This window comes from Fulmarus glacialis, unplaced genomic scaffold (assembly GCF_000690835.1).
Source record: "Fulmarus glacialis isolate BGI_N327 unplaced genomic scaffold, ASM69083v1 scaffold27185, whole genome shotgun sequence".
NCBI classification, from domain to species: Eukaryota; Metazoa; Chordata; class Aves; order Procellariiformes; family Procellariidae; genus Fulmarus; species Fulmarus glacialis.
This window is the reverse complement of record NW_009215383.1, coordinates 14,877-38,615: the sequence shown is the minus strand read 5'-3', so window position 1 is coordinate 38,615 and position 23,739 is coordinate 14,877. Positions and strand designations below refer to the sequence as shown.

The window sequence follows — 23,739 nt, the reverse complement described above, 5'->3', positions numbered from 1 at the left end:
GGGGGCAGCGTGGTGCCGAGTGTCTGTCTCGCCGTGCCGGCAGGCTGCGGCCGCCCTTCCTGCTGGCGGGGGAAGCCCTTGCAAAGGCTGTGGGATGATGCTCGACAGCTGCATGGTTCTTGCCATGTTCTAGAAGAGCAATCTTAGCTCCAGAATTGCTTCTCAACATCAGCCTTTCTTCACTTCCAAAATTCATTACTTCTCCTGTGGTGTTAGAGAGCTGGTGACCACAAATTTCTTTGCCTTAACAAAATTTGCCTTAGCGTTTCTAAGTCACAAAACCTGCCATGCCCCATACCAGAGATGGCTGGGTTTGGTGTTTGTTTTTTTTTTAATGCCCCTCGATGATCCTTATATGTATGCAAACCAACATTTCCAAAAATGGATGTCTCCAGCGCTGCTCCCAGATCAGGACCAGGTTTTCAAAAATACTGAACAACTGACAGTCCCCATTGAAAATATTCATTAAAAAAAATCTTGGCTGCAGTCTCTGAAAGAGTTTGGATCCTTCAAGATGGAAAATATTCTATAAATATCAATTATGCTGCAATTGTCCCATCCGCAAGACTGTGATTATATTGTAATAATACCGTTACTATAAACATGGGCTTACCAGTTGTGACCTTCTGAGGTGATCCTCCCTTTTCCCGAAATGCCACAATCTAATGAACCAAACAATCTCAGCCTCATTTCCCTACCTCTAATGTATGCAAATGTAGCCAAAGAGTTGCTAACGATAATTCCATCTTTCTTTGGAAGTCTTGATTCCTTTGGATCAAGGTCGACACCTGTGACACGAGGAGGGAAAGCAAATTCAATCATATCACAGATGATGAAGCTGCTAAGCTGATACTCATCCAACTTTTGAACTAACAAGTCTGTCTAAAACACAGGCAGGCCAGCGCTGTGCTGTAGGAACCTTGCAGAACATTAGGCCAAACAATGTTTGACAAATGAAAAAAAAAATTGAAATAAAGTATAAATAACAAAGTATTGAAAATATTGAGTATCTAGGAAATGGCAAAATTATTTAAAAGAATCTATTACCAGCTGAAACCCCTTGCCTATTCCCATTAAGCTTGCTGAAAGAATTTATTTCCATTAAGCTCCACAGCTCTCAAACGGACTTCCCAGCCCAATCACTGCAGTATACTCCCGTTCCTGATGACAGCGAATACGCATTAGCCACATCATTAATTTGATTTGCCTTTAAGAAGAGCAGGTGTTGGCATAACTCTTAAAAGATTCTTCACCCTGAAACAACTGCAGTTTCACTTTTACTCTTCCCATGCTTCAATCAAAGTTAGAAGACAGCACGCTGGCTATGGGTAGGTCTGGAGGGGTCACTCGTTTCGCAGCGGTGCTGTGACAGCAGGACCGTGCTCGCGTGGGTCCCGTCCTGCTTCCCGGCTCCGAGGGGAAGAGCAGCTATTTCAGCAGGGTTCTCGCTACCTCGTCCCACCTCCCTCAGACCAAGCTCTGCAGTGGGAAAATGTCCTATTTCAATCAAAATCAAAGGAGAGCAGCAAACCATATTTTTTTGATGGTACATACTATCATTCTCTTTGACGGAAGACTTGCTATCGGTGACCAGGGGGTTAACAGCCGTGAGGATAAATTTAGGAACTGAAAAGATGAAAAGACAAATTGTGTACTGTTAGTTTTAGGAACCAGATCCCCAGTTAATTACCAATCGCACTGCTAACACCGGGTTTTGAATTGGGTTTCCGATGGTGGTATTGAAGGGATCGGAGCAGGTGGCCCCACCGCTCAGAGATCAGAGTGGGTGGCTGCGTCCAGAGCCAGCGCGGGCAAATGCCAGCCCCGCTGGTGTGCGAGCCTGGCCCCGGTGCCGCAGCCAGCCTGAGCTTCCTCGGTGGCCCAGAGACGCTCCCGCACAGCCGGAGGACAGGAGCGCTTGCAGAGGTGGTGCGTGCTGCAGCTCCGGCAGAGCTGTGCTGCTCACCCCCACCGTACCAGCCCCAGCCGGGGCTGCTGCCACTGCCTTGCCTCGACTTTTACTAACCTAGTAATAGTCCAACCCCAACAGCTGGCCAGTGCAGGGCCCTGCATACGCGGGAGCCCCAGGAGAAGGGCTGCGCTCAGTGACGTGTCCTCCTCCCTCCACCACCGCCCAGACCTGGTGCAGCAGGAGGCACGGCACCGGGATGCTGTGGCAAAGAGCACACCGCTCACAGGGTTAGCACTGGGGGGGGGCAGGAAAAGGAGGCGGGAAAGGGAATAAAGTAACCGGGAAGAAGACTGAAAGGAAGGTGGGGTGGGCAGGGAAGGAAGAAAAGGGCAAATGCAGCAGGCAGAGCGAGCCTGAGGGATGGGATGCGCAGGCAGAGAGCTAGTAATTTTCATCTAAAGATCAGCGAAACACCAAAGGGGACAGATAACAAATGCTGTCGACTCTTGCTAGAGGCTAGTAAGGGCAGCTCTGGACCTGTGACTGGATTCACACACCAGCCCCTGCGCCCGCGTGGAGCTCCAGAAACATCAATGCAGCTGCATACAGTGGGGGACCTGCCCCCTTGTTTTCTGCCCCTTTTTTTCTACCCCACCCCAGCCAGTGGATAGGAGACAAAACTGGCCAATAACTGGGCTACAGGCAGATGCTAAACTATGTCTAGATACTGTTTTTCGATGAAGATAATTCACTGTAATTCTCAGAGAAATGTTTAAAGTCCTGCGTGACGTCCTCTGCACAGCCTCCGAGACAAATGAAGGAAGGTGCTCAGGATGGGAAGAGATGCGCTGAGTTGGAGTGGGCTGTGTCCTTCTCATTTCATTAATTTTTTCCCTTGATAAGTTTTCACACTCTTCTTAAAATAATTAAAAGAGCTAAAAGCAGGTGCATCACGCAGACATTGAGAGTTGACATATTCTGTGCGAGATGAATGGGCCCTTCAGATACCCAGACCTTGGCACCTGTTCCCTGTACTATGTGAAGGCAGATTGATTGATTTTCAGACTGATGTGAAGGGGGGGGGGGGAGGAAGAAATTTCAAGTATGAAGCTCACCTCTACCCCACAGAGAAACCTTTGCCAATAAATAGTGTTAAGAAAAGTTAAACAGAACAAGAGGAGACTGAGGTTTGGGGCTTAGCATAGTTTTCGTTTGAAAAACAACTAAAAATAGCACTTCTTTCTGAGCAGAACTTTTCTTTGTGTGTGGGCTCAAAGTCATAGCTGTTTCCTTTCCCGATGAAGGAATTTTTTTGGGACTTTTAGCTCCTGTTTGCAAGAGAAGGCCAACAGAGATAGGGGAGAATGAGCTCATTTCTATTTTGGCTTGTACCTCATCGCAATTCTGAACTGTTTTCCAGCGGCAGAGGGTTTTTGTTGGTGCATGAGGCAGACAGCGAGCAGGTTGGTTTGTTTTCAGACTGCACTCTGAATTTGCAGGCCTGGCTGTTATGAACAATGTGCACGTGTTACGAACAACATCCTGGGAGGACGCGCCATACCCAGCGCCTTTGTGTGACCTGAAGCTCCTGTCGCATGGCCTGGCGCCCAGGCGGGAGCTCCTTCACCTCTGCTGATGTTCCTCCTGCTCCCCTCCCAGGGGGAACTTCCCAGGGCTTTCCTTGCTACAGGACTGAATCCTTTCCCCATGCCTTCCCATCAGGTTTGAACGGCTATTTAATATGCCATTCAAATACTTGTTGTAGGGGGATGCTTAATTCAAAATGGCATGGACAAAAAAAGCTCCTGACTGCTTGCATTGTTAATTTTCGTTACGGCTTCGTTTCAGACACGAGGACTTTAACTAGGATAGGCTGCATCGGGTCGCTGAACAGAATAACTGGTACTAGCACGAGGAATTTTTATCAAGATAATCACATCTATACTGCAACCTGTGCCAGCACTACCTTGTCAAGTAGGGTTGGAGTCAGTCACCTACCGCAAGCTGCCAAAGGCAGCCCACAGACCGATTCTGAATGGCATCCAGGGAGTGCAGATACAATGCAGGGCACCGGGAGCTGTGTTTCCTGAGAGAGGCTCCTGAAGTCCAGCCTCAGCAAAAGCCAGGAGATGTCACCTCGTGCAGACATGAGATGATGCTAAGCAGGTCATCGGGGGCACTGAGACTGCGCAAAACCAGCACCTCCTGGCTCCTGCTAAATTTTTACTAGCAGGAATTAACTGCAAAAATAAAAATGCAGCCAGACACACTAGGCCTAAATGGTTGCTGACGACTGAGGTGGGGAGTATGATTTTTTTCACATTCCTGACCATGGTGGAAATACTTTCAAGTGTGGCACAGCCCTCAGAGAGCGTGGTCTGCCCTGTTGTGCTCCTGTCACTTCAGGGGGAGGCCTATTTACCTTATCTTGGGAAGCATCAGGTTAGCAGGGATCTTCTAGTGAGGGGAAAAAATGTAAAATGTCATTCTGGAATACGCCCAAACTCTTCCCATGTTCACTAGATGATCTGTAAAATAATTAGACCTGCAAATCATTGGCTAATGCTTCAGATTGCAGAGCTCAGTAGGATTTGGCAGAAGAAAAAGTCTTCAAAATGTGCCAGCAACACAGAAGAACACTATTTATTACCCACGTGTTTTTGCAAAACCACTTCACTAAATAACAGAATGCATAACCTCACTGCAAGCAAACATACACTGGTTTTCTAGTACACAGATGTGCAAGAAAGAACGATCTGTTATAATTATCCTTCCTCTAATTAAAGAGAATTCCATTAACTCATTCATAAAGTTACTACAGCACGAAGGCAACTGCACAATAATATAACGTATTAGTGCAAAGGCAGATCTCCAGCTCTCTTCAAAAATAGAAAGCTGAATTACTGCAATGCCTCTCACCTGACAACTAACTCACAGGGAGACTGAAAAAGAAAACCTCTCATGCCAGCAAGGAAGCAGCCGGGGCTCATTTTCCTCTGATCTTCAGGTACGCAGTGATCTGGTAATCAATCCTACACTGCTGTGCCCAAAAGCACGTCTCAGATAACCTATGCCCTTTGACCGCTACTCACTAGAGATGCAGTGAAAGGACTCGATGATATGTCCCCGTGGAGCTACTGCTGTGATTCCCTACAGACCAGAAAGAGCCAGAAAGGAGCAGGGCTGCAGCTTTCCAAGCGGTGCACAGTAAGCAGAGTGGTAACTCGGTGAAAAAGCTTTTACGCATCCTCAGGTTGAAGCAGAGGCGTGTGAGAGACAATCACCCCTGACCCTCACACTTCCACCCCACAGCTAGCCAGCACCAGAAAGCAGAGCCTGAGGACACCTGTTCGAGGCTTAAGAAATGCGCAGCCATTCCTAAAAATGTGCAATACCAAAATAAGGCACTACATAGAAGTCCTGCAACCACTCTTCTCTCACCTTTACTGATACCACACTTTGCTGTCCCACGGCCTTTGCTTTTGAGAAGAAGAATTGTAGGGAATTCTGCTTTCCCCTGATGTAAATATATTCGTCTATGGTAAAAAGAATAGGGAAAACTGTTCCCACTTGTCTGAGGAATGAGCTGAAGTACGCTTCAGTCCTGCAAGGATGTATAGCCTCAGACCTTTACTTTTAGTGAGACTTTGCCCATGAGAAAGGAAATCCCTCTGCAAGGCTGAAGGCTGTAGGTGTGCTCATGTGAATCAAATTTCAGGACTGGGCTTGTACACAGTGCTTCAATTATGCTGGACTGCTTTACCTGCACTGATGGCAAGCCATGCCAGGTTGTTCTTCCTAGCTCTGTTGCAGGTGAATTCTGTAGAACAGACTCTTATTTTGGTAGTATTTCTCAAAATATTAAACCACATGCTTTGTATTTTATTGTCAATTGCATTTTTATAGGAAAAAAACCCTTAATGCCTGAGTTTACAGGTGCGGCTCTGCTCATGGGATTGTTCACATATTTGGTTGTTCTTGTATGGCTATGTCACAAACTTCCTATGTTAAAACGAAGGGGAGATTTAAGAAACCTGTGTGTGCATGTGTGTGTGTGTATCAGTCTCCATACGTGTGCACCGTTTGGCATTGGTTTGCTTTGCAAGCAGAATGATGGCTTTAAAATGATCATGCATTTGCTCTTACCACATGCGTAGCTGACGTTAAGATATTTTGTCACTCCAGGTAGGCACGGACTTCCAAAATCCTGGCTAGTGACAATGATTTTGCATCTCTGTTTCCCATAACACCTCTTTGATAAAACTTCTAGCGCCGTGTAAGACAAACAGTCTGAAAGAAAAATACATACCATAAAAATACAACACTGGTGTTATCAGAAATGATAGCTGCTACATGCATGACTAGAGATACAAATCTGCTATCGATTTCAGGCATACGTTTGCCTAAGCAGGATTTCAGAATTACATATTAAGATTTGTCAATGCAAGGAAGTCAGCTGCAATGAGAATGTGAACTTGTAGCAAGTTAACTACCTCTGCTGACTTCCAGGTGCACGCTCTGGTTGTGGTAAGATTCATGTCAACCTCCAAATGAGGTGCCCAGTATAAAACCTCTATGTTCCCTTCATGATCACTTGGAAAAAATAAGCACATTCAAATAGCTCTCCACCTATTCCATCTCAAGATGAGTGTGCAAATACAGGGAGATGCAATGCTGTTTGCAGGTCTTTCTCTTGGTCCCTGGGTTATTGAGATGATTTGACGGAATGCCTAATTTCAGTTCAAGTCAGGTGAGATCAATTTTTGTGTGTCACAACACCTAGGGCTACAGTGAAGTTTGGTGTATTAAAGGTAGCTTTTGATTTATTATGCCTGTCGCTGGTAGGAGCCATTCTGCCATGGCGAAGAGGTCAAAACAGGCTCAATATTTAACCAGGGCAACATTTGGCTTCTCCCCATCATACCAAATTCCAGGCTGTTCTAGCAAGGCTGCCACCACAAGCCAAGTTTGCACGCCTAAAGCAATCTTAACGGCATCTACACTGCACTGCCTTCATGCCCTCATTACATGAGGTAACCCCCATCATTTTCAAAGCAGCCTAAACTACCCCAGCTTTGTGCAGATGAAGGGAGTCCAGATTGCTGAACCTCTCCCTGGGAACCGAGCAAGAAGCATGTGCCGTGTGTGAAAACCTGCCTTGCTAACATCTACACTTGAAGTTGGGATTTCTTTACTCAAGACTTACACCTTCTACCACAATTTATAATATAATAGAACTTGATTAGCAGGATTTTACACTGAAGCTGAAATTATATGAGTGGGAAAGTGTGTGTGTCAGACGAACTTCAAAAAATCTGCTTTAAAAAAAGAATGTCTCTAGATGTGATTAAATTCCCGGTATCCACATGCGCTAAACTCCAAGCCACAAAGCAAAAACATCCCTTAGTTTTGGTTTCTAAACAGAAAGTATGCAGAAATGACAAGTCTGGAGTACGTAATACTCTTCTGAAGCTGTCTGCTTCCAGTCAGCGTTACCTCACACATTTTGTGACTTTCTGTGGATGACAGGTATTTCTCACTCTAGTCTTCCAAGGTAGGGACACTCTAGAGGTCAGAAAACATATTTCTCTGGGCATTAAACCAGTCCTTCTTCCTATAACAAAACTCAGACAAGGACGGCACCGTGTCACCTTCCAACTGCTGAAGCTCATTTGTGCCTCTCCAGAGGAAGGCGAAATAGCGCTCGCAAAGACACTCCGAAGGTTCCCCAAATCAGTCTTGTTTGGAAAGAAAGGGGAGGTTTGAGACTGGAGCTCTCAACAAAGAAGATTCACCTTTAATATGTGAAAATGGGGCAGATTTGTGATTTTTAGAGTTATCCCCTGACACCAACACTAAATAAGTCATGTATCGGAGCAGAGCCAGTGGGAGATTTGGGCTGATTTGTTTGTTTGACAAAGGGCTCGTGGGTTACCTTTGGACATGGATTTTTAGGAGAGAACTCTTTCTTTGCTTTTCAGTGATCTAAAAACCTAACACCCATGTGTCCCGGGAGGCTGCTGGGCAGGCAGGGAAGGCTGAATTAAAACATTGGATAGTTCTGATTAAGTAACTCATCTGTTTTAGTCTCCCTCCCCGGCAATTTTAGATGAGTAAGGATATATTTGGGTGGACATTTTAGGCAGCCAAGTAGCTTATTTTGGCAAGTATGAAAACAACTGAAGAATATCAGGAGAAATTATCAGATGATTCATAAATGAATGGATCGGGAGCACAACAGCAATCTGGCAAACTGATTTATGTTTTCGACAAAATTTCCTGCCCTGGGAGCTCCTCAGAGTGTCTTAAAAAACAGGAGGCTGTTGTGCTGATGGTTTTCTACAAATTCAGTGGTACAGTGAGTACATGTTTCATTTTGCCTTTGGTAGATGTTTGCTCATGTTTCTGTAGGAGTTAATAGCTCCTTATCATCTATATTCATGTTGGATTTGGCTCTTCTACCTGAGGAGCCAGTTGCCGTATGCCTGCAGGCTCTTGGCAGGCCAGTTTTTGGAGAACTTCCCAAGGCTTGTCTGGTGTCACAGGTGAGTAAATGCAAACCAAGGCTGGCTTGCTTTTGCAGGACAGCACAGAAGTTAACTGGAAAGACGGATAAGAAAAACCCCCTATTTATCAGCTTCCTGTGGTCTAACAGGATTTTGGCTTTTAGTGATTCAGTCAAAAATGTTCAATTTTTTCCTCTCTGGTTTATGTGCACCCTTGCTATCTCCCCACTAGCTCTCCCGGCAGCTATGATGCCAGCTGAGCAATGAGTTCAGCTCAGAGGAATTCTGTGTACTCGGTACCGAAGGCCACTTTTTCAATGGCTGCATCTTTGTGTGTGCAATCTCCCACAAGCAGACGTTACAGAAGTGTATCTGCACCAAAGTCAGAAAGATCAGTGTGTGCCAAAGGGACGTTCAAGCTAATTTCAACCAAACTTGCTGGGAGTCTAATAGCAATCCAGCTGCAGCAACGCAGAACTTGCATTAGGAATAACTTACCCTCCTTCTGGTCAAACACCTTACTGCGGTGTCTGAATGAGGAGAGGATTCAGTCAGTGCTGCATTTTGAGTAAATGAGTGAACAGTCCCACTGAACAGTCCCAAAGAAATCACAAATCAGATGAACATAAATGTGCAATGCGTCTCCTTTCTGAATATCTAAGTAATGTTTGAGCTACACATATGTTTATGGGGCTTGCTAAATTGGTACCATATGTTTAAAATAAACTGCCTCTTGAAAGGCACGTTCCCAGCATGCTAGAAGGCTGGTGGCATCCACCAGCAGTGGTGGAAAAGGCAGCAACGTGTGGCTGGGAAAACACTCCATTCTTCACGCCTTTCTCCCAAAGTTGCCCGCTACACACCAAGACTGCTGGTGGATCTTTTGAAACAGACACTTACATGGATGGCATGGAGACACGGGTGTCAAGAAGAGGTTCTTAATTCAGTAATAAACTATCAAATCTGACTGCAGCTATTTAACAGTTAGAGTAGAAAGCCTTGTTTCTGGAGGAAAGGCTCTTTCAGCTCCCTAATTAGCTTTGTTTAAGAAAGTTTTGGCATGCAAATGACATGCCATAAATCATGCAGGCTTTAATCAGAAACAATTTGTCTTCTGGTTTCTTAAAGCTTCTCTCAGTTGAGACAGTAGGAGCTTTCTCTCCCTTTCTTTCCACCCTGCCACCAAGACCTGCAGGTGACGGAGCAGCCAGAGCTGGCCTGAGCGTCTTGTGCCAAGCTCTGGCAACAGCGTCCTGTCACACCCTCTCCAAACGTTACTAATTGCTGTCTTCTCCCACATCACTGTGCACAGGGCGAGCCTCAAGACATGGTGGGTAGGGAATGCGTCTCAAATGTAGATCTGCATGACATAAAAAGTAACGTGCTGGTGAAGGACCAGGGCACCCAAAAAAGAAACCCCTCCACAACGTGTCACTCCAATACTGGAGCCCAGCTTCTTCTTGCTTTCATCCCAAACTGCTGGCTTATGCTGCTTTATGCTTTCTGGGCTGTGCCTATCCGCAAAAGAATAAGGAGCTTGCTTTTAAAATCAACTGAAAGCAAAGATTTCACACTACCAAATCGGGATGGCTTGTGCTTTGTGGAGCCCAAATATCAGCTCTGGGGATAAGAATCGACAAGGGGAAACTATGGAGTTCAGAGTAAGCTAAGGCTGCAGACTCCTAAAGAAAGTTACCATAACAATATGGTAATTTATGCAAAAGCATGGCACACAGGGTCCTGCCTATGCATCAGAAAAAGGCCATTTGAACCGCCGATTCTAGCAAAAACACACAATATGATCAGCAGCACTTATGAAAAGTGTTGCTGATGCCTTTATATTCCAGGTCCAAGTATTGTCAGTAAATAAGGCAGTATGATACGCTAAAAATACTACTTGCTGCCAGCACAGGCCATTCCTTAGAAGTGAATACAGCACCAAGGCTTTCTGAAAAGCTGCACCCTCTCTCTCCCTCTCACTGCGGTGCCTGTTATGAGGCCCTTGTAGCCTGCATGAGATTAGGCCATTGCTTGGTTTTATTTACAAGCGGCTCTGAGTTCAGAATTCAGTCTGTATTTTGCACAAAAAAAACCCCTGGTCTTTCTCTCCTTGCACGTGCATATGCACAGAGAGGAGGATCCATCTGCCAGCACAAACACCAAGGGCAAGAGAAAAGTGGAGCTCCTCACCTGCTAGCAGCAGCAGGAACCAGACTCCCTCTGCTCAAACGCTCCTTGCTTTGTTTTGCACCATTTGGGTCTGCACATACACAGGCAGGAGTTCCTTGGCTTATTTGAGACTTGAGTGCCAAGTGTACTTTTCCAAATGGTTCAAAAATCTACGCTAGAAAAAACTACACACCAGAAACCCCCTGAATTGCTAGTGAAGAAAACGTTAATGGATGAAGTGACATGCGTCTGAGCGTGCTTCAAGAAACTTCAAACAGCTGCTCAGCCAAATGTGACCTTCCCTGTTCATCTCAGCAGAACGTTAACTGGACTCTAAAAATGGTGGCAGCTCTCTCCTTACCTTCAAACAATCGCTTCTCATCCTGCCCCTGCTTGGAACACCTTTTCTTTTCGGGGAGCTTTGTCTTGGTAAGATTATTTGGGGCCAAGGGGTGCAATGGCTCCTACTGGCACCTTCTGGGGCCCAGAACACCTACTAAGCTTCCCAGTTTGCTCAGGCTGACACGGACAAGGAGCTTTTCATATCTGATATCTGCACAGAGAAAGAGTTGACTTAAGGATTTTTGCAGTGGAAGCAAAATTGAATGATTTTATCCTTAGTTTTGCACCCTGAGCCCTGGTCCTGCTACAGAACAGTGCCTCTGCATCCACCCTGCTCACACCATCCCGCTGCCTTCACAGCTGGAGCACATTTGCTCTTTCACAGCATCCCTGTAAGAGGTCCTATGCTGTGTTACTAAAATAACTGCTCTGCAGCCTCAGATTTCTTCCGTTCAGGAGCCTGCTACTTGCATGATTGCCCACAGGGCTTGTGTTTGAAATCAGCCCCATAGTTAGCTACTACATATATGCTAAGCAGATGATGCTCAGGAATGGAAGGGCACACTCAGGCCTTGAACCAGTGATACCTGCAGTCTAGAAAGGACTTAGTCACTTTCTCTGTAGCAGCTCTGAGCTACAAGCTCTTGCTTCTTCCCCCAGCAGAGGACTGGGCTCAGTGTTTCTGTTAATTGACTAAGTGCTCCTTGAAGTGTCTGTAGTTCAATATCCAGCATTTCCTAAATTTGGGCCAACTTACATGGTTTGTGTTTTATGGCACCTAGAAGTCTACAGCTAGCATGAACCTAGTAACTTCAGCGTGTAAGCATTTCCAGATCTGCCTATAGCCGTTTGCACCTTTATTTCATTTACATCTGCTCTGAAGAGACTTACACAAAAGACTGACTCACACCAGGAGGAGTATACATCTCTTAGTAAGAGAAAGAAACCAAAAGCTTTTCAATCTCTGTTAGTGAATAAGAGATGTAGGCCCTTTGAATTGTCCACAATACTGATACCAAAAAAAAAAAAAAGAAAAAAAAAGGAATTACAGTATCACAAAATACTGTTATATAACAAAATCATGACGCCTTGTAGGGCTGTACAGGATTTTGGAAATCTCTCTTCCTTGCCTTGCTAACACCCCTTCTTAGCTGAATACCATTTCACTGGGAAGAGAGGATTAGGACAAAACCCAGCCCCAGGGTATATCATGCCATGGTGCAAGCTGTGATGAGAGCGCCTGAATTCTCCACCTCCCCCCTCAACCTTCCAAAAGTGGGAAGAGGTAAAAGAGAGGGCTGTGCTGGAAAGGACCCTACCTTCCAGCAATGAAGATATGCAATTCAGGGCTCTGCTGGTCATTAGTGCCCGAGGGAATGCTCATCTGACCAGACAATGCACATCCAGGTGGATTTCTGGGAAGGACATTTTAGTGTTCTAGCTTGCGAGTTGCAGCTAGAGGTGACCCACTTACCAAGCCTTCTTTCAAGTACTTTCATGTATTAACAAGGGTAATTTATGATTTGAGAAGTGTTTGTTGACCTGAATCTTCCTCGTACTCTCTACAGCAACCTGTTCTGGCACAACTCTCTAACTTCTTTTGGCCAATAAATTTTCTCTTTCCTCATGCACATGTTAGTACAAATACGAAAGAGAGAGTATGTCAGAAAAGGCAACGACTCACACAGGAACAAACTGCTATGGTTTCCTGCTTTAGTGCTGGGCACAATAGATTCCTCGAAGCAGAACCATCTGCTGCAAAACTGCACCCAAAAAAGTTTTAGTTTTCTTGTGAAGTTTTTGATAATCTTAGTAAAACAGGGAAGTTACTTTCTGTAAATTCTTTACAGTCTTAACAGTGCCAGTCATTTGAACAGCTGCAGAAGCAGGACGCTGCTTGGAGTTTTTTATTTTCCTGCAATGATCTTATAATGAAAGTAATTCCCCGTGCTTCAGTGAACTCTGCTACTTATGGTAGGAGCTTACTTTGCAGAAGAAACTTTTCCTGAAGGCAAAATATCCTAAAATGCCTGGAGACAAGATTTTACACGCTGTTCTTTGAAGTGGGCAACGGTGACCACTCACAGGAATGAATGGCCCTGATGACAACCCGGAGAGCAAGATCGGAGACATGTAAAAATATCGTATTTCAGTTTGATGGTGAAAGTGGTAAGGAACAGGAAAAATGTTTGATAGTGATCTTATATGGAAATTTCACATTCTTTGACAAATCCTCCCTCTCCCCGAAACTGTATTGAGTAAGATGAGTTATTCTAAGCGCAGCTTTTTGTTTCTTGTTTTTAACAAAAGCAAGAGACATTTTGAAATGAAAGGTACAAGTTACACATGCAATTAGGTATCAGTCTTGGGACTGAAGTAGTGCTGTCTTATCAGCTACAGTACACGTTAGAGAGTTTCTTGTACTCAGTAGTTCAAATCTTTACCCAGATTCAAATCTTCTCTTTATCTGAATCAGAACAGGGACTTGAATGTATGTTTCCCATAACGCGTCCTGTGTGGGCTTTTCAGTTGGCTTTGTCTTATGCTAAAGCTGTTCCATTGCCTAGGGCAAGCAAGACTTAACCAGACCAGAGGACAACTCTACTGCTTTATCTAGCAGGGATGACACCATGATGCCATTGCTCTTCTTCCTCCCCTGTACTGAAAATGGCACCTAATTTACATTATTGAACTGGCTCAGAAAACTAGTTCCAAGAGGAGGCAGTCATGCTAAATGTTGAGCTGAGGTTCAGGATCCTACAAGTGCTCCAAGGCCACACAGATATCACCAATACCAGAGATGGATTTATATACTCTATTTCCTATACGGAGAAGATTTTCCTATATTCCTATATTTTCTTTATGCTAAAGAAATTTTACATTTTCCTGTGTTCCCTTTGAAGCAAAGCTCCGAAAATCTGTCAGCTGATTTGATAGACTGTTCACAGAAACGTGATAGTTCAGAATACACTTGTCTCAGTCCAAAGTCATTAATTGCTTATCAGCTATATTACAGGTAACATGAGGTCACCAAAATCTAGAGAAGTATCTAATTAATTCAATACTCAATACTCCTAGCAGGATCATATCACGTATGGAAAGATGCAAAACTCTTGCGCTCAACAGAGACTTCCTATGCCTGTCATTAGGACCTATAGATGACTTCTCTTCTGCATAGTACTAAAAAAAGGCCTCACAGTTACCCTGTGATGCAGTGGAAGAAATGGAAAAGCTCAAGCACTGCCTTTAGGCTGAGATGCACAAACGTGGGTAGAAACAACAATGGATGTGAGCTGGAGCAGGTTTAGCTTTTGATGCAAATACATACGAGTACGTGGGCTCTGATTCAGGAATGAAGAGCAGCTGAAGTGAGTTTTCTAAATTGTCTCAAATCATTAAAATCATGTTGACATTCAAATTACCATTGCTTTCCCTGAGATAAAGGTACACAGACATTGGAAAAATTTAATCATGCACCCACTCACATATGTATGTGCTGTACAGATCTGGAGTCAATTGCATTTGGCTCCTAAGTGCTAACTGAATGTATACTCCCAAGCTACATAGGTGCTTTTGAAAATCATACTCACTGCAGAGGGTTATTGAAACCATGCAGGAAGAGGCCAAGCACTTCCATTAAGTAACGGGAAATCCATACAAGGATCTACCTTCTACAGCTCTACCTTGTGTTTGTCTCAGGTTTTATGCTCTCTCCTATTACACAGTTTTAGGTTGCTTTATACAACACAAAACCAGCAACAGCCAGGGTGTTGCTCATGAGGTGCCCGAATGCAGGGGGCCACAACGGAGAGTTTGCTGCTGTTGCAAATTCTTTCTCTATTTATACTGGGAAACTTTATCCAGTAAGAAGGGTTTGCAGTATTCTGATCTGTGAACTCTTAAGTGCTTAGAGGCAAGTGAGTGATTTTCAGAGGTGAATGAAGTGCAAGAAATAAGTATGATGGCAGGCTTTCTCAACCAACTGAGCTATCTCTGCTCTGCTTTGCATCATACACTAATGCCACCATCATGAAGGATGTATGGGTCTGTCAGAAACCTGCTAAAATGTTTCCTCCACAGAACAGATAGGCAGAGCTAAAATATGTGTGAAGGAGCACACAAGATAGCCAGTGTGAAACATAGACCTGGCAATTTTAAATAGATTCTTGTCTCAGAACACATTAGAATTTTCAGCCAATACATTTTTAATAATGTCTATACAACTAAATTGGCTTGCAGACAAATGGCTTTTAAGACTAATTATTGATCTCTTCTTGATGTTCAGAGATGCTTCTTATAAATTTCACTTGTAGCATGTTTCTTAGGAGTAAAGTTCAGCCTTTGCACAGGGCTGGCATCAGTCATGTAAGTCCTTCCCTGTGTGGTACTAAGGGATGTGAACAGCACACATATCTTGTATTGGCCTTCTCCACAGCATGAAAATTTACCTTCATATCTTCAGTGTCAACCACTGACCATATTATTCATACAAGCATCAAGCACCCTCACAACCACACGCTACTGTAAGTTTAGATATTTAGCAATAAAAAGTGAGTCATAAGTCCTTAATCATACACCAGCTGAGATTATACAGTGAAGTCAATGACTGACTATTTATGTAGACCATACAACTACTTATGATGTTTTGGGTTCTTTTACCTATTCAAAAGGGAACGGTCTGTGCCTGAAAGTGTTCACAGTCTGTTCACAGTAATATTAATATCATAGCAATATTAACGTATTGTTTATATATTAATTATATATTAATTGTTCATATATTATATATTAATTAATATAGTGACATTAGTATTATCTATTAATATATATATCAGGATGCACCTGCACTAGTAAATCAGCAGTGAGAGGGCATGCTTCTGGCACTGCAACGCAGCGCTCCGTTCTGATAAGTATGGTCCCCGCGCCCATCTGGCCTGGGCCAACAGCATCCTCTCAACAACTCCCCACCACAGCTGAGGAGCTGGCACAGGCCGGGGAAAAGCCCCAAGAAGCAGTCTGCATGCAGTCATCCTGCTTTGGAGGGTAAGAGTTCAGTACTACACACATAGGACATTCCTGCCTGCTGGACTTGGTGCCAGAGAGAAGTTCCAGGCAGATTTAATTTTCTAGTACACTACCACAGTCTTGGAGTCCGGTCATACAACAGCATCTAAAGCAATGGACCCTGACCTGTGGACCCTACCCTTACAGTCTGCATTTAAGGCCAGGAAGAGCTGACAGAAACAGAGATCAAAGAAGAAGGTAACAGTAAGACAAGGTGTCATGACACTCAGGTTGCCTAATCCTTGTCAGAAGCTGGAGGAAGAAGAGAGGCAAACAGCTGATATCTGGTATACGTCACCTAAGTTCAAGACAGCCAACAGAACTAGAGTTTTTGATGTTAATCATACTAAGGACTGATTAACTATATGAAAGTTTATTACTTTGCTGCATTTCTTACTCTATGTTTCTCCCTCATACTGGGCAATTTGTTTGAGTTTCAGAAAAAATCTCTCCCATGTTTCAACCAAAACGCCATTGCTCTTGCACCTGACGTTTTCTCCCCGTCTCTCTGCACCCGTTTGGAGAGGGTCCACCAACAACATAAAAACATACCAAAGGGGGGGATGCGCTCCACTTCTGTCGAGCAGACGTTCTCCTCGTGTGCCCGTCTGCCATAGGTGGCGGAGTAGATGATAAGGAACTTGGACTCCTGGCAGTGGAGTTTCAGTTCCTGGTTTTCACATGCTGATTTGGTTTTGTATTCAGCTAAAATAGAAGCAAATAACAATATGGTAGCATGAGGCAATTCACTCGTCTGGACTGTTAATAGCAAATAGCAGCATGACAGAAAACAGCTTTTCTGCAAGTTCTGTTGCGAGTGATATGTGGCACTATTACAACCAGAGACAAAGCCAATAGCAAAGCGGAGTGTTGCTCCCACATGACTATCCAATGCCTCCAGCTCCTTTTTGAAAGGAGTTAAAAAGTTAACTTTTGCCAATCTCCTCTCCCAGTGGAACAGCCTCCCCCCTTCCCGCCTGATTTCCTGGCTTGCTTTCTACCACTGTTCAGTAGGAGAAGCCTCATCCTTTCCTTTTGTCTCTCCCTGGGGACAATGGTGCATTCTACGCCTACTTCAGATGCCCGCCTGAGTGCTGAGAGCCTCCGACCACTCATCAATCATGGGGACGGCTGGCATCACCCAGTGCCACCGCACACAGCACTGAGCGAGCGCCGAAGAATGGGAGGCACAAAGGCACGGGGACGGGCTACGTGTCCTGAGCCAGACAGCGCTCTCAGCTATATTTGCATGGCTCCACCAAGGTCAGCGGGTTTCCCTGGGCGTGACTATGCAGCAAGGGCTCATTTGAAAGTTTTTCTTGACAAAACCATGTGAATCAGGAGCCTGAGAAAAATACACCCCCTCCCTTTCTTAGCTGGCACAGGCACACTGGCAGCGCTCTCAGCACAGAGGTGGGAAGCCAGTGAGATCGTCCTCCAGACAGCACGGCTTATCCCTCCTAGGGAACTCGTTAAAATCTGCCGTCGGGCCAAGGAGGTCTCTTGCTGGCCTAAGCAACCGCTCTGCTTGCAGCATTTTACTGCTCAAGTCTACCTGGTCTAGGTATGGTGGCAAACCTTTTTACTGCAGATAAGGCCAGGGAGAAGAGTTTACTCTGCTCCATTTTTTTGTCCTTCAAAAATGTGAAAACGGGAAAAGGAGGTTCCTGAGCTGAGCAGGAGAAAAGGGAAACCTTACTATTACTGAGTGGTATCCCTGTGAAGGGAGCGTGGGTGTTGGTGCTAGGGGAACTGGAGAGAGAAAAACCTCCGACCTATTCAACGAAGAAAACATTATTTTTTCATTTAGAATAGAAAGATAAAAAAATGTGTTAATGTTCTTGATACTAGTCCAGTTTCTTCCATTCGAGCTCATCAGCAGTCACAAGTTTAAGTCTAAAAATAGTGATTTTAAAAAATACTTGACCTGCTGCAGATTGTTACTTCTGCAGAAGCACCTGCCATACCGTACACCCATGAGGATCATGCCAAGAAAACAGAGGCTCTGACCCAAGGGCTGACAGCCTGAAGCGGGGCTCTTGTCTGTACGGCCACGCTCCATGGTTGCTGGAGAGGCTATGGAAGTACAGATAACAGAAGAAAACCCACAAGTGGTATAAGACAAAGGTAAGAACACAACAGAGACCTCTGCAGAGATACAGCGACAGAGGAAAATACAGTATTTCTAAACAGATGAAAAACTAAGGGATTCAGGCAATTGCTTAAGTGCCCACTTGAAGGCAAGGAGGTTGTAAAATATACTTATACTCGAGTGATTCCCTGAGTAAGGATGTTTTCCACAGCCAAGCCTAACAATATTGGTATCTTACCTACCAATATAAATTTCCTGTCACATGTAATCATGTAATTTGCACTGGAACTGGACTATTCCTCAGTTCTGAAGGCAGCACTTGCTTTTAAATACACGTTTCACCAGCTTTTGTAAAATCCAGATTACAGAGAATATTATATATTCAAAGTAGCTCATTTCCAGTGGGAAAAATATTAAGCAGCTTATAAAAGTAACAAACAGGATCCCAATCCACTTTTGATTAGTAAAAACAGATTTTGAATGACACAGACACAGCTATGATGTTAAAATACATCTACTATTAATAATGCAGTAATTGTAATATGTAAAAAAAAAAAATCTTTAAACTGTAAGATAATAAAACAGATTATAAAAATGTTAAATTTCAGACATTTTTTTTCCCCCTGATGATTGGCCCAATAAACCTCCCTGGGAGTTCTTGTGTCAGTGCTTTGTCAAAGACAACACCTGCCTACTCCACTCCCGTATCTCTGCTCTGACTCAAATACTCTGCATAAATTGGCCCTTCAGTTTGCTTGCCACCCTGGTTCCTACTCCACCAGTGATGTCTATCTTAATGCTCTGATTAAAGAAAATCTCTTTTGTGCTTTCTCCTTTAGTTGTGGGATGATATTTCTGAGTTGGCTGGTGAACGTACCCATAAATCATTATTCAACTATTTTCTTTGGGACCTACTTCAGCCACACTGGGGATGAGCTGCCAAAAAAAGCTGAGCCCCTGGGCTACTGAGGCTTGTTCTCATACACAATAGCAACAAGAAAAACAATTAAAAAACACCAATAAATGAAACCTCAGGATGATTGCCTTAATCTTTCTTACACTTTTCTCATGTTTACAAAGTGCATTCTTTGAGGCAGGATTGGTCCCTTTACATATCAACGTTAACTACCTGCATAAAATACAGATTCTACAATGAAATTCTGTAATAAAGTTAGCCACGCATGTGTATCCTCCAGCCATTTTTCTATAAATGGGAGGTAGTAACAGAGGATCTTTGAAAGCTTTGGTCGTATCTCCTTAAGCGTTTTTGCATATTCCTTACTATGATATCTTCATCATTTGGATCCTTAGTCCAAGCATCTGTTTTTGCTGTTCAGCTCTATCTTTCTAATAGGACATTATCATTGCCATCTCTTTAAAAATAATTTCCAAAACATTCTTCCTTTCTAGTCTAATGTCTGACATCTGACTCTGCCAAACTACACCGGTCATTAAATTGGCAACAAGCACACTGAAGTTGTAAACACAATGGAGAGCTAAGGTAAAGCAGAAAAAAACAATTTGCTATTAATCTCAGTGTCTCAAAACTTCATGTGGATTTATGCAAAGCCTTGTGCAGTGGCATTTTAACCAAAACAAACAGCAAAACACACACAAAAACACATTTGCCTGATGTGGATTACTTACTAGGTTTGCATTTAAAGGAGACAAGGAGGAATTTAGTGGTCCCTGGACACAGATCAGGTCCAAAAACCCGACTATTGACAAGGAGTTGGCAGGATCTCAGGTTCTGGCATTCATCCAGTACTTTCTAGAACAACGGGCAAAAAGGATAGGCTTGAAAACAAGGTATGAAGCTATACAGCAATGAGAACACTTAGTTGTACTTTGTTCTATAGAGGACAGAAATCATTCCTTCACAACTTTTTGGCTATAAACATGTAAGAACCATCTGTATCACTGGATTTAAGCCACATCTCTACTGGACTTCGAGTCACGGCCAAGTGCATGGGAAGGCATTCATCACAGCGATGCCCATGGCAACTTAGGATGTTACCAGTTTGCTGTTGTTTGTCACTTTTCCCTCTGCCCCCCAGCCAGTCGGCCGGACCCCGCTGTGTGCCACCACAGCCTCAGTGGTGCTTGGGACTCCGTGCAGAGCCCAGAGCAAGTGGGAACGCGCCCAGCCCCCAGCCTCCTCACCGACGCGCCTCGGGCACCCACACGCTCCTGAGAGCATTTATGGGAGCGCAGCGTCCAGGTGAAGCATGGTAACTCAAAAAGATGTCTTTTTAATCATTTCATCTCGACCTACTTAAGTTTACCTGATCACGCGCTGTAATATCTTCACTTGAAAGAGTTCTAACTAATGACTCGGTGTGCTTAGTGACACTTAAGCACAACCCTAGATTTAAGCCATATGTAGGACCTCCTGCTTAAGGGGCACTTACTTCTTGCTTGCAGTGACACACGTTATCAGATATTTACTTGACTTGCCACTTGAACAAATTTCAGAATTGGTTTGATCAGATAGCGTAGATGTGCCTGTCTATCCTAAGCCTCCTTGTCTTTTTTTTTTTTTTAAATGCTGTTGTAAGGCCATATCTACCCCAGATTTTTTGGCCCAGCAATATACCATGGTTCTCACTGTGCTGCTTCACTGGGAGTGGCAACAGAGGAGGACAATAAAAAGGTCAGCAGTGTTATACGCAAAGGCTCACGTGGGCCCACTCCACGTCCACCAACGGGACCGAGTACTCCTAGTGCTCACATGAATGTTCCCACTTCATCAGTGGTTTCGGTGCTGTAGCTATAGAAAATATGAAGACATTGCCCAAGATGAGTCTGAGACCAGTTTTTAACACAGTCACAAGCCAAAGCACCTAAAAAACCCAGTTTAAATGCAGCAGTGTACTTATGAAATTCCTATTCACCTTCAAAGCCCAGTTTAGAAAGGGCTTTCTACACACTATTTTTGGATAGTCTGTGTTGTTGTGCCCAGGATTCTTAGTATTTAAAATCACAGCAGGCTGCGATAAGGAGGGCGCTGTCTCTGGGTCACCCCACTCTTAATGGGAGTAACTGTAAGATACAATTCTCTGATAGTTTTAGGTACTCCCGTAAAATCTATGGGAATTTTTGCCTTGTTTCTCATCAGAAGGGGTCTCAGTCATACCAAGAGGCCAAATCACAAATTTACCACTGTGATAGCACAAGCTGCACTCTTGTTTCCAGGCTGAGAGAGTTGGCAGTGGCTGAATCTCTCCTGCCACCCCTGGAAGCCATCCCTCCCAAGCAGAAATGATACACATTGGCAGCACATTGCAGCGATCCTATAACACTCTTGCCTTTTTGTTCCTGTGGGTAGAAGAAGAGGACTTGCATCCAACACTTTTTGAGCATTAAGTGCACTCTAAAGAGTTTAAAAAGGAAGGAAAAGCACAGCAGACTTAATTTTATCAGTCAATTCTTCTTTTACAGAGTTGCAAGTCAAACAAATAACTCCTCATTAATTGGGATGGTTCTGGAACAGGCCAGTGGAATAGAGTCACGTCTTTAGTAAGTGGAGATAGCTGTCCCCTACTGAGTCACCTTCTGTTTGCACCTGAGCTGAATCATCTCCTGTGCATCTGTTTGTATTTTCTCCTACTTAATGCAAACAGCAGTCGTGTTTTCTATCACGTTGCTGTGCAAAAACACGCAACCACAAAAGCAAACAATGATACTCGTAATGAGAGAGCACTGGGCTGTTAATATTTCAAGACAGATCTAACTTTGCAGTGATCCTTTTAATAGGAGGTCACTGCAAAAAATGCCTGTTATGCTTCCTCCCGGCTGCAGGGTAGCATCGTGCCTGATTATGCAGACTGCAGATGTGGTTCCAAAGGGAAGGGGAGGAGGGATGAGATCACTGGTGCTCTTTTCTAAGAAATCAGTTTACAGGATGTGTCTCTTCTCCTTGACAGAACCGGAACTCCCCGAGATGCAGAGCATTCGTATCTCTCATGTTCGTGGCCTTGTCAAAATGCTTTCATGCCTTTGATCAGTGACAGCGCCTGAACGATGATGATAGTTTACACAACAGTTATCCCGTGCTGTGTTTATTATATTCAAGGGAAAAAACTGTCCATGGAGACCTCACAAAGGCACTCACAAGCCCAAAATAATCATTGGTGTCACTTCATTGGTAGTCAGTAAAATGACATCAAGGATGCATCTGGCCTACTGTTTTTGGTGGAGAGATGTACTTTCACATGGCCCATAGGTCATGCCTGGAATGTCTTCAGAAGTTGCAGTACAGCATGGGCAAACCACACTTACGAAACTGCCCTAATATTTTTTCTGGAGAGAGGATATTGCCGCCAAACCACTCCGTAAAACTCTTCAACTCAGTAGTGGTGGGAACAGACGTTCCCTGTTGTCAAGAAGCAATGTGTCGGCTGCAAGCACAAATGTTGCAAGCTTCATCAAGGCTTCTGTAGAGCATTTACAATAGCTTCACCAACAGAACATGTTCAGATTCCACTGACTACTCATTTTTGCAATGGTTTACTGAATTTGGCCTAACACTGGGCATTTTCACTATGATGAAACAAGCCTTTGATGGCAGTGTAAGTCAGACCTTCTAAGACTTGTTACAAAAGTCTCCACAGCAGAAAGTAATAATATATGAAGTATAAATCTTTTTAAACTATATTTAAGTGGGCCGAGCAAACAAACCATAGGATATTACTGATGATAGAAATCATGTATTCATGGAAATGTGGGCATCTGCAGAAGCGCTTAGGATCTGTTGTTTAGCTGTCACGGTGCCTTTTCAATGAGTGAAGATAGGCATGGAGCCAGCCAAATGCCAACCAGAATCCCATCTTATTCAGTGGATTTGCAACCCAGCTCTGTCCAATGTTTGTGTCCTCTCCTGGTGACAAGGAGGCCTGTGTGATGGATTAAGACTGGTCTGCTCAGTCATGACCAGCCCTTGATTAGAAGGGAATTGCTTATTTTAGGGAATTTTGAGAATGGGGTTTCAAAAGCAAGGCAGTCAAAATAGAAGGCAATCTACAAAGTTTTCACAATCCTATGGTAATATCCTGCTGGCCAGACAAATTCTTTCAGTTGTAATACTTTTGATGGTAAACTGACATAGACACAATGTCATTTCATTCAACGTTGAGAACGCTTGCCGTTTTCACACAGCACCGCTCACCGCATGGAAACCATTAAAAACATTCTGTGCATTAAGAACCTTTACAACGTGCGATACCTGCAAAGAGGTGGGTGCCACACAGTTTATGGGTTCTGTCATCCTGGTTTCAGGCTCCTGAGTACTACACATGTGGTAGTCTTGCCCGTAAAACGCTGACTGAACGCTTATTGTTGAATGCAGAGGACAGTGCAGGCTAAAACGAGGACAGTGCAGACTCAAATATTCCCCATCGCAGGCATAGGCAGTATGATTTTGCAGAAGTTTGGTTAGGTAACCTAGAAAATATTCAGCTCTGTTACAACTAGTACAGGAAATGACAAGCTCGTTAGATAATAAGAAAACCACAATCAGTCTCTGGAAAGGGCACTGTAGTCAAGGTTATATGTATGGCCCGCTGCCACACCACATGGTTCTGTGAATGGGTCAACCTTTACATGCCAGTAACGCGCAGGTCTGGAAAGCAAGAGGTCGCGTGGCAGTGAGTCAGAGC

General features: G+C 44.1%; 1 protein-coding gene across 1 annotated transcript in view; it reads right to left on the bottom strand.

The window, feature by feature from the left end:
• Positions 1–23,524, bottom strand: part of EVA1C (eva-1 homolog C (C. elegans)) — a gene marked incomplete at its 5' end in the record, with an annotated part of 24,659 nt that extends 1,135 nt beyond the window's left edge. Inside the window, 6 exons of the mRNA XM_009578924.1 lie at positions 699–788; positions 1,555–1,626; positions 6,059–6,202; positions 16,543–16,695; positions 19,730–19,853; positions 23,307–23,524. Of these exons, the coding sequence (XP_009577219.1) occupies positions 699–788; positions 1,555–1,626; positions 6,059–6,202; positions 16,543–16,695; positions 19,730–19,853; positions 23,307–23,524 (801 nt within the window). The remainder of the gene's footprint in view (positions 1–698; positions 789–1,554; positions 1,627–6,058; positions 6,203–16,542; positions 16,696–19,729; positions 19,854–23,306) is intronic.
• Positions 23,525–23,739: the final 215 nt, after the last annotated feature.